Raw genomic sequence first — 12,034 nt, forward strand, 5'->3', positions numbered from 1 at the left:
TAAATAGGAAGATTCTGAATCTGGTGGAAAAAGGCTGCAGACCTTTTCTACTCTGCACCACCTCTATCAAGAATAGTTCTGCAAATGAGCATTATACCTAAAAGACAAAGTAAGAAAAAGTATGACAGTAACAATGCATTGCATCTGAACAAGTCAACATTCTTATAGTAAAATGAAATGTACAAATCATTACTTACTCAGACATTCTTTCAAAGCCAAAGCTTGAACATTAGCTAACTGTTTCTCTCTCTGTATAAGTTGCTCGCCAGAAAAATGTGGAAGTGACAAGAAGTCAAAAGGAAAGCCTGAGAAATATAGAAAAGTAAGTATTAAGGATGTTCTAGGACAATAATTTCAGTTCCCAGAAAATGTGTTATTATATAATTTTAAAAAATAAAAGCCAGTTACTCATCTCTCTTGCTCTTATTTCAAAATAATAATTAAGAGGCAGAAATTACTCATACTAAATTATTTTGCATTTTAAACTCTGACCTGCCTCTTAAATTGAGGGAATTTAGGTAACAGAGGAGAATTTCCCCCATCATATTTTCTTTTATGGCCTCAGCTACTGAAAGTCCTACACGAAGCACAGAGGGAGTATTGGCAGCTAGTCTCTAAAGATGCTCCCAATCAACCACACTTACTATTCACCCATTGTGTAGTCCTTCCACAATGAATCCAGGTTAGCTCTATGAAACCAATAAGGTAAAAGTGACAGTGAATGAGTTCAGGCTAGGTCAAAAAACCTGGAGGCTTCTTAGAACAATGCTCTAAGAGAAGATAGCAACCAGGTAAGAAATCAAACTACCCCGAGACTACAGTGTTATAAGGAAGCCCAAGTTGGCTGTGAGAAAAGAGCCTGTGAAGAGAACGTCAGCTCTCATCTGCTCCAGCCATCCTAACCCAGGAGCCAACAGGTGGGTGAAGAAGCCATCTTATACAACAAGCTCCATTAAGTCTTCAAGTGAATGGAGCCCCAGCTTTAATGTGGCTGCAAACGTAAGTGGGACTTCAAAATAGAACCATCAGGCTGAGCCCGGTCAGCCCACAGGACTATGAAAAGTCATTTTTAAGCTAAATTTGGAGTGGTTTGTCATATACTGATGGATAACCAAAACTTGGAACTTGGCGAAAAAAAAAAGATGGGCAATAAAATGGAACAAGATGCTTGAGAGGAAGTAAGTAAAAATGAGAGATAAATTATAGAAAAATATTCTGTGTTTTAAAGTGGAAAATACAAACAGGATGCCTGGGTGGCTCAGTCGGTTAAGTATCTGCCTTCAGCTCAGGTCATGATCCCAGAGTCCTGGGATTCAGCTGCTTATCGGGCTCCCTGCTCAGTGGAGAGTCTGCTTCCCCTTCTGCCCCACCCCCTCATGCTTCCACACAGAAGCTCTCTCTATGAAATAAAAAAATAACATCTTTAAAAATAAATAAAGTGGAAAATACTAAAAATTTCCTATTTGGAATCAAAGGATGACCTACTAAATTTTACTAATATAATGAAAAAGGGATTAATTATCTGTACTCTAAATTGTTCATATATGCTATAATATGTTCAAAATAAAAGGTAAAATGAAAGTGAAATGGAGTTTGGGGAAAATAAAATCATCAAAAACCACATAAGTTAACTGCATATACAAACAAATATAAAAACGTTTTCCACCTAAAATTAACACTTACTCAGTTTGGCTTCTTCTGTCCTTGCTTTCATCTTTCCATGAATTAAACTGAGTGCAAATGAGCCATTGATCTGGTTGGCTGAGTGAATCAATATGGCTTTACATTTTCTATTGCCATTACCTTGTAACAGGAGATAATAGCTAGAACACTCTCCTTTCACTTCAACATCTGGAACTAAACAAAAACAATTATTTTGTTAAGTATGTGAAAATTCAGCATGCAACATGGCAGAATCAGTCATTTGACCCATAGGATATAATGATTTTCTATGGTATTTGAAAACAAGCTGTTATGCAGCCTCTTTTGGGTAGTACTTGTTCATTTAACTCAGAAAACTGAAAACAGAGGATCATAACAAAAATGATATAAAGCATACACATTTTACTTTAAAATGATGTGTCCTTGTTCATTAACTTTTGATATGGCCCACTAGACTTCCACGATATCTTTCTTATATGAGCACACCCATAATGTACCAACTACTCTTTCCAGCTTCTATTTCTTTAAAATGGAATTAACTGACCCCTGTGAGCACACACAAAATTCCACTGGCGGAGCAGAAGTGTACAGATATACTCCAAGGTAGCTTTTCAGTCCCTGCAGTGGGCATCCATAATGTATTTTACAGAGGAAATGGAGAGCATTCATTAATCTGGCATGCCAGTTACATGAAGGTCACTTAAGACAGCTTCTTGTATTTTTAAAAACAAATCAAGTGAGGGTTATAGTGAAGGTCAAAGAAAAACTGTGAAGCCTTTGAAATTAAAAATAGAAGTAGAGTCCCTTTTTTGTTGAAGATGGTAAATTGGACATAAGCATTCATTTTCACTATCTCCTGAAATTCCACAAAATGATAATAAAGAGATTTTTAAAATAGCACAAATCTATAAGGACTAATATCTAACAGAAGAGACAACAGAAACTAATTTTGAAAGCAGGCAAGCAAATGAATAATTGGTAACAGACTGCTAAGGAAGCTGAGAAAAACTGGACAAGGCTTAGAAGCAACATAATTTATACTACAAGACTCTGGGATGATGGTCCCAGACGGCACTGGAAGCAACATGAAGGTAAAACAGGAAAATAGGTTGCAGTCTGTGAGTGAGGTGAAGTCTGGCATCCTGACCAATCCTTATTCTATTGAGGCACATGATTGTTCTTTTCCCAGTCCAGAAAACTAGTGGTTTATTCTCTGCAGAAAGTAAAACAACGTGTCTCTGGCCTGAGAGATACTGGACAGAGAGTAGGGTTAGAGTTAATTATCAGTGGATTAAGCATGTACTTGAATATTGACTATGAGATCCTTTGCCCTACTTCACCCATATAACTTCTAGAATTTTGGAAGCTAGATAACAGAATTGAGCTTTCTTTTGGAAATGTGGTCAGTCCTAGAGGAAAGACCGAAGAATCCCAACACTGGGATCAGCTAAGGTCCCAGTGAGATCACCCTAAAATGAAGATCACAGTCAACAAGCTACACTCATGCACCTAAATTTTCCCATTAGTTTTCGGGTACTATCCCTTAAATGTGAGCAGGCAGGCAAATGTTATGAGATCAAGAAAAATTACTTAGTATGAAAACTAGATGCCAAAATAAACAGAAACAAGTGACTTGCAAGGAAACAAAGAATACACAGTAAAAAGAAATCACACACACAAAACAAACGAACCAATCAGATCACTAAAATCCTGAGAGAAGATGCTGCATCCATTAAATAAGAACAGGAGATTATAAGAATGTTAATAAGAAAGCGCTCATGGAAATTAAAATTAAGAAAGCATAAACATATATTTCACCTAAATGGGTAGAAGAAAAGTTCAGTGAATCTACAGAAAGTAGTAAAGTAAAAAGACAAAGAAATGGAAAATAGTAGAGAAGATAAAGAGAGACACACTCAAATCAGGAGGAACAACATCTATACAGGAGTAATAGAAGTGAGAACATAAAACAACAGAAGGAAGGAAATTACCAACAAAATAAATTATAAGAACCATTTCCCCAATAAAAAGACAAGCTTCCAGGCATGCTGAGAGCCCAATACAAGAATAAAAATACACCCACCAAGGTGCATCATCATGAAAATTCAGAAGACTAAGAACAAGTAGAAGATTCTACAAAATTTCAGAGAAAATATGGGTTTCCTATTTAAAAAAGTCAAGAATGAAAACAGCACTAGAATTCTAAACAACAGCACTAAGAGCTGGAAGACAATGGAGCAATACCGTCAAAATTTCAGGAAGATTCTAGCAAACCTGCTCCACCAAAAGAGGGACTAAGGGAAGAGACAAGAAGACTAAAGGTACCAACAGAGAAAGGGCAAAAGAAATTTCCATGATGATGAAAAACTAGTCTTTTAAATCCAAAGCTATGGAACAAAGCTAGAGAAACCAGTCTGGATTAGACAGGTCATAAAGACCTGGAAGAGATTTTTACATATACATGATTGATAGAATACTTAATGTGCTTGAAGGTACTGAAAGGAATTTCACCACTGGGGGAAGGCTTTGTGGCTGGATATAAAAAAAGATTCACGAACTCTAGGTAAAACAGAATACTGTAGAGGAAAGGAAAATAAGATATATTACATGGCTCAACTGTGAAGAGTGATTACATAATCAAAATAATTAAAACAACTAATATTAATTTAAAATTACTGTATGAGAGGGAAATGAGAAGAATTTGAGTGTGTGGTGAGAGTGAAGGAGCTTAGAGGATCCATACTTCCCTGTTTGAAAACTCACTATAAAGCTACTGTAATCAAGACACTGAGGCACTGGTGTAACAACAGACATACAGATGAACAGAACTGAGAATCCATAAGTGAACCCTCACATTTACAGTCACATGATTTTCAACAAAGGCGCCAAGACAATTTGATGGGAGAAGGAACAGTCTTTTCAACAAACGGTCTTGGAGCAACCGAACATCCAATATGCAAAAGAATGAAGTTGCACCCCTACCCATCTACCTCACATATTAATCCAAAATGGATCAAAAACATAAATTTAACAGTTAAACTTTGAAGCTCTTACAATAAAACAAAGGCATAAATCTTCATGATCTTGGGATTAGGCAATGGTTTGTTAAATAAGAGACCCAAAGCAAAATGAACAAAAGAAGAGAGATAACTGAATTTCACCCAAATTAAGAACTTTTATGCTTAAAAGTACACCATCAAGAGAATGAAAGGTCAACCCGCTGTGGACTTGGGATAATAATGATATGTCAATGCAAGCTTATAAATTTTAACAAATGTACCATTGGGGTGGAATGTTGGTAACAGGGAAGGCCATCTGTGTGTGAGGACATGGGCTATATGGAAACTCTGTACTTTCTGCTCAATGTTGCTGAGTACCTAAAATGCTCTAAAAAAATAAAGATTATTAATTTTAAAAAGAAGTATCCATATGACAAGGCTGCTGTGAGGATTAAATATGAGATGCTGCAGGGAAAGTACTTAGATCGATACCTGACATATATTATTTATTCAGTAACTATTACTAATTAATAAAAAAAAAAGTCAACCTACAGAACACAGGGAAATTTTTGTAAATAGTATATTTTATAAGGGATTTGTATCTAGAATATATAAATAACTCCTATGGCAATAAAAAGACAACTCAATTAAAAACTGAGTAAAGGATCCGAATAGACTTTCCTCCAAAGATATATACAAATGGCCAATAAGCACATGTAAAGATCCTCATCATTAGCCAAAAACGTCATGTAAATCAAAACCACAAAGAGATACCACTTCACCTCCCCTGGATGAATATAACAAAAAATACAGAAAATAACAGGTACTGATAAAGATGTAGAGAAAATGGAACTCTTATAGATTGCTGTTGGGAATATAAAATGGTACAGCTACTGTTTGGCAATTCTTCAAAAAAGTTAAACATATAATTAACATATGACTCAGAAATGCCACTCCCAGGTTTATATCCAAAATAATTTTAAACATATGCTCACACAAAAACACGTACACAAATATTTATGGCAGCATTATTTAAAATAGCCTGAAAGGGTCAACAGCTAAAGTGTCCATCAACTGATGTGTGAATAAATAATAAGTGATACATTCAAATGAGGAGTTGTATTCAGTAATAAAAAGAATGAAGTATCGGTATGTTGTATAAGAAAGATGAACCTTAAAAACATGCTTTATGTGAAAGAAGCCAGACATTAAAGATGACATTTATTTATTGTATGATTACATTTATATGAAATATCTAGAACAGGCATATCTATACAGAAAGAAATAGATTAGTGATTGCCTAAGGGCTGGGGGGAGGAGCAGGCAATGGGAATGGGGAGGGACTGCTAAAGGGTTTGGAGTTGCTTTCTGGAGACATGAAAATGTCCTAAAATTGACTGTAGTGAATAAAGTATTGAAGTCCTAGCCACAGCAATCAGACAACAAAAAGAAATCAAAGACATCCGAATTGGCAAAGAAGAAGTCAAACTCTCATTCTTTGCAGATGATATGATACTTTATATAGAAAACCCAAAAGACTCCACCCCAAAACTGCTAGAACTCATACAGGGATTCAGTAAAGTGGCAGGATATAAAATCAATGCACATATATCAGTGGCATTCCTATACACCAACAACAAGACAGAAGAAAGAGAAATTAAGGAGTCGATCCCATTTACAACTGCACCCAAAACCATAAGATACCTAGAAATAAATCTAACCAAAGAGGCAAAAAATCTGTACTCAGAAAACTATAAAATACTCATGAAAGAAATTGAGGAAGACACAAAGAAATGGAAAAACGTTCCATGCTCATGGATTGGAAGAACAGATATTGTGGAGATGTCAATGCTACCTAGAGCAATCTACACATTTAATGCAATCCTTATCAAACACCACCAACTTTTTTCAAAGAAATGGAACAAATAATCCTAAAATTTCTTTGGAACCAGAAAAGACCCCGAATAGCCAGAGGAATGTTGAAAAAGAAAAGCAAAGCTGGTGGCATCACAATTCCGGACTTCCAGTTCTATTACAAAGCTGTCATCATCAAGACAGTATGGTACTGGCACAAAAAGAGACACATAGATCAATGAAACAGAATAGAGAGCCCAGAAAAGCACCCTCAACTCTAGGGTCAACTCATCTTCGACAAAGCAGGGAAGAATGTCCAATGGAAAAAAGACAGTCTCTTCCACAAATGGTGTTGGGAAAATCGGACTGCCACCTGCAGAAGAATGAAACTGGACCATTTCCTTGCACCACACACAAAAATAGACTCAAAATGGTTGAAAGACCTAAATGTGAGACAGGAGTCCCTCAAAATCCTAAAGGAGAACACAGGCAGCAACCTCTTTGACCTCAGCGGCAGCAACTTCTTCCTAGAAACATCGCCAAAGGCAAGGGAAGCAAGGGCAAAAATGAACTATTGGGACTTCATCAAGATAAAAAGCTTTTGCACAGCAAAAGAAACAGTCAACAAAACCAAAAGACAACCGACAGAATGGGAGAAAATATTTGCAAATGACATATCAGATAAAGGGCTAGTATCCAAAATCTATAAAGAACTTATCAAACTCAACACCCAAAGAACAAATGATCCAATCAAGAAATGGGCAGAAGACATGAACAGACATTTTTCCAAAGAAGACATCCAAATGGCCAACAGACACATGAAAACGTGCTCAACATCGCTCGGCATCAGGGAAATCCAAATCAAAACCTCAATGAGATACCACCTCACACCAGTCAGGATGGCTAAAATTAACAAGTCAGGAAACGACAGATGTTGGCAGGGATGCGGAGAAAGGGGAACCCTCCTACACTGTTGGTGGGAATGCAAGCTGGTGCAGCCACTCTGGAAAACAGTATGGAGGTTCCTCAAACAGTTGAAAATAGAGCTACCATACGATCCAGCAATTGCACTACTGGGTATTTATCCCAAAGATACAAATGTAGTGATCTGAAGGGGTATGTGTAGTTCGATGTTTATAGCAGCAATGTCCACAATAGCCAAACTATGGAAAGAGCCAAGATGTCCATCGACAGATGAATGGATAAAGAAGGTATATACACACACACACACACACACACACACACACACACATATATATAATGGAATATTATGCAGCCATAAAAAGGAACGAAATCTTGCCATTTGCAATGACGTGGATGGAACTGGAGGGTATTATGCTCAGCGAAATAAGTCAATCAGGGAAAGAAAGGTATCATATGATCTCACTGATATGAGGAATTCTTAATCTCAGGAAACAAACTGAGGGTTGCTGGAATGGTGGGGGGTGGGAGGGATGGGGTGGCTGGGTGATAGACATTGGGGAGGGTATGTACTATGGTGAGTGCTGACTTGTGTAAGACTATTGAATCACTGACCTGTTCCTCTCCCCTCTCATGTGCTCTCTCTCTCATTCTCTCTTTCAAATAAATAAATAAAATCTTTAAAAAAAAATGAAACAAATAATACATTATATGTTAGAAAAAAAGAATATAGTAGGAAGGGAAAAATGAAGGGGGAGAAATCGGAGGGGGAGATGAACCATGAGAGATTATGGACTCTAAGAAACAAACTGAGGGTGCTAGAGGGGAGGGGGGTCGGGGGATGGGTTAGCCTGGTGATGGGTAGTAAAGAGGGCACGTATTGAATGGAGCACTGGGTGTTATACGTAAACAATGAATCATGGAACACTACATCAAAAACTAATGATGTAATGTATGGTGATTTACATAATAAAAGAAAAAATAATTGACTGTGGTGATGGTTACACAATCCATCTTGTGATTAGACTAAAAACCATGGAATTGTATAATTTAAACAATTGAATTGTATGGTGTGTGAACTATATCTCAACAAAGCTTTTTGTTTTAATTTATAATTATCTTAGGAATGTAAGGTTCTGCTCACACAAAAAGATCTTAGCATTTTGGAATTTATATGTACATGATCCATATGTATATATATATATGAGTATACTTGTATGTATACAGACACATACACATACACTAAGAAAACTACTGTAATTTTATTAAAAGTTTATTTCACAGATGAATATACTGTGAGTTAAAGCTTATTCCCTCAAACAACCATGAAGTACAAAAACAAATTTATGCAACAGAGACATTAACACTGTTCATAAACATCAATCTTAAAAAAGGAATTTAAATAACGGTTTTTGGAAGGAAAAACACTTGTTACCAGTTGCATTTGAAATTAAGTTTTGCTAAGCGTTATAGTGACTTTAATTCATTTACCAACTTAGCACTTTGCCAATTCAAGTTATGGGTGTCCCTTCAATCCATGGCATCCTTTCCACATTATTTATTTTAAATTGCATCATCTTTTTTAGCATTTTAATCATGGAAGCCTGTAATTACAACAATCTTATTTTCCTCAAAAGAAAAATATTTAAAGAACTCCCCTAACCATAATGACTATGCAGTCATTTAAAAATTGTTCCAGGTTTGGGAGGTGTTAATTGAAGACTTATTAATTTTTATGTAAATACCACAGAGAGTAATAGATTTATAATTAGCATTGTCATTCAATTCTCATAGCTCTTCCTAAAGAATTAAGGGGAAATGATTACAACAGAAAATTTCCATTTTTTTTTAAAGATTTATTTATTTGAGAAAGAGAGAGAAAGCACACACCAGGAGGAGGGGCAGAGGGAGAGACAGAATCTCAAGCAGACCACTCGCCCCACTGAGTGTGGGGCTCTATCTCATGACCCTGAGATCACGACTGGAGCAGAAATCAAGTGTCAGACACTTAATGGACCTGAGGCACCCAGGTGCCCCTATATATCTTCCTCAGTTATTTTTATACTATCAACTTTTAAGAGATTGGCTTGTATGCCCTCTCTTCACCAAAACAAACATCTATTTTGGATCTACTGTACAGGTAAAATGAGAGAGGCAGAAATTACAAGTGCCCTTTAATTGTATCAAATTTTACAAATAACATATAAACTAACATGAAGAGATAGATCATTATTAGTTTCATTAGCAAACAAAATTCTAGTAAAATAAAAATAAAGTCATATTTTATACCAATAAGTTTCTCAGGGGTTCCTAAAATCCTGTAACACCCCCTCTTTTTAAAAGTTTAACAATATAAAATACAACATAGTATTAATATAAAGAAGAAATAATATTCCATATGATATAATGAAAAACATCTCAGGATAATGAGGGTAGTAAGATATTCTGGCTAAGTAAATCTTCTGACTTACTGACAAATATTATATATATATTACACATATATGTCTTAAGAAACAACAAAATAATTATTTTGATAATCATGCTAAAATTAAACAATAAAATAAAATCTAGTCTTCAATGTAGGCATTTTAGGAGGCTACACACTTCCAACGATATCAGACAATTCTAGTCTTAACATCTCATTATTACTGACCTTACGGTCAGCTGGGGCATCATAAGGAAAAAAAAAAGCAACAACAATCTAATTATAGTCACAAAGCATTTTCAAAAAATGTATTGCCTAGCTTGATTTCCCACTTTATTCATGAGACTAAGCTTTGAGCAATTTAGCATAAAACTTAGCTTCACAGAGACTAGCCAAAAAAATGCCCTGGCTCAATTCTAAAAATAATCTGAAATGGTTTAAGAAATACTAGTATTGTTGAATAGCTGTATGACATCTCCTACTGTGAAGATTCCAAAATTGCAGAAAAATTTATAAATTGCACCATGACTATTTTAAACAAGAAACATTAGGATCATAAACTGTATATATTTTCCTTTAGTTACAACACAGTAAAATAGGCAATTTGAATGCTACAACAAATAGAGAAACTTCAGAAGACATTTCAAGACCTTATTATCATGAAGTACAATGATTTCTTTATTGTTCCACAGACAGAAATCCTTTAAGATTGGACAGAATAACAAAAAGCTACTGCAGAGTTTACAAAGTGTCTACTTTCATCACAAACTGTGATTCAAACAAGTTTGAGAGATACACTAAGCAAGTATTACTATCCTGATTTTCTAGCCAAGGAATTAAAAGCCTAAAATAGTGATTCTTTTCTTTTTTCCTTTTTCTTTCTTTTTTTGGCCTCAGAGCATCTGAAGTTCTTTCTCTTCACTAACAGTGGCTCTCTAGCCTAGGGTTTAAAGAGCACATCTAGGGCAGAAGTTCTTAATACTGGATGCACTTGAAACACTTGGGTGCTTTTATAAACTATTGAAGGCCTGGTTTCCTCCCCAGAGATTTGTATTTAACTGTTCTCAGGTAGGGCCCTGTTTGACGTTCTTCCTTTTTTATTTTCCTTCCTTCCTGCCTTCCCTCCCTACGTTTCTCCTTCCTTCCTTCTCTCTGCCTCACAAAAAGTTTTAATGAGGTATAATTTACACATATGTATATACATATGTCGAAGTATAAATGTGATTAATTTAAGGAAATTGTATAATTATGCATCCATCACTATAATCCAGTTTTGGAAAACATCCATTATCTCTCTACAGTCAATCTCCCCTCCCGTTCCTGGCCTCAAGCAACCACTGATCTGCTTTCTGGTCCTTTAGCTTTTTATAGAAATTCCATATAAACTTACCATATTTAGGTACACCCAAAACTTTCCATGGCTCAATATGTTGAGCAATATTCCACTGTATGGACAAAACAAACTGTGTTTATCTATTCACCAGCTGATGGATGTTTGCATAGTTTCCAATTCTTAGCTACTATAAATATGGCTTTTATTAACAGTTTCCTGCAAGTGTTTATGTGAACATATGTTCTCATTTCTCCTGGATAAATACCTAGGAATGGAAATACTGGGTTGCATAGTTAGGTGTAAGTTTAACTGCCACACTGTTTTCCAGAGTATCTGTGACATTTTACACCAACCCCAGCAATGTGTGAGATTTGTAGTTTCTTCACATCCTCATCAAGATTTGATAGTCACTGTTTTAATAACAGTCATTCTAGTAAGTGTATTATAGAATTGCATTGTGGTTTTAATTTGCATTTCCCAAAAGACTAATGATGTTGAGCATCTTTCATGTGTTTTATTAGCTATTCATGTATCCTTAATGAAATATCTATTCAAGTCTCTTACCTACTTATTAATTGGGCTGTCTCATTATTACTGAGTTGTAAGAATTTTTTTTAATGTATCTGTCCACTGTTGGACATGACTGGAAATGTTTTCTCTTAGTAACCTTTAAAAATTTTTTCTAGGGCTCCTGGGTGGCTCAGTAGGTTATGTCCAATCTTGATTTCAGTTCAGGTCATGATCTCAGGGTCCTGGGATTGAGCCCCACATTGGGCTCCACGCTCAGCAGGCAGTCTGCTTATCCCCTCTCTCTGCTATAAAATACTCATGAAAGAAAGG

General features: G+C 35.8%; 1 protein-coding gene across 1 annotated transcript in view; it reads right to left on the reverse strand.

Annotated features, from left to right (window-relative positions):
* The window catches only part of MTBP (MDM2 binding protein), an 89,521-nt gene that overhangs the window by 41,400 nt on the left and 36,087 nt on the right, over positions 1-12,034 (reverse strand). Inside the window, exons 12-13 of the mRNA XM_028090846.2 lie at positions 1,684-1,857; positions 198-305 (exon numbers count right to left, since the gene is read on the reverse strand). Coding sequence (XP_027946647.1) covers positions 198-305; positions 1,684-1,857 — 282 coding nt within the window. The remainder of the gene's footprint in view (positions 1-197; positions 306-1,683; positions 1,858-12,034) is intronic.

Source organism: Eumetopias jubatus, unplaced genomic scaffold, assembly GCF_037043125.1.
Source record: "Eumetopias jubatus isolate StellerSeaLion01/CBP00866 unplaced genomic scaffold, mEumJub1_p1.0 scaffold_4, whole genome shotgun sequence".
In the NCBI taxonomy this organism is placed as follows: Eukaryota; Metazoa; Chordata; class Mammalia; order Carnivora; family Otariidae; genus Eumetopias; species Eumetopias jubatus.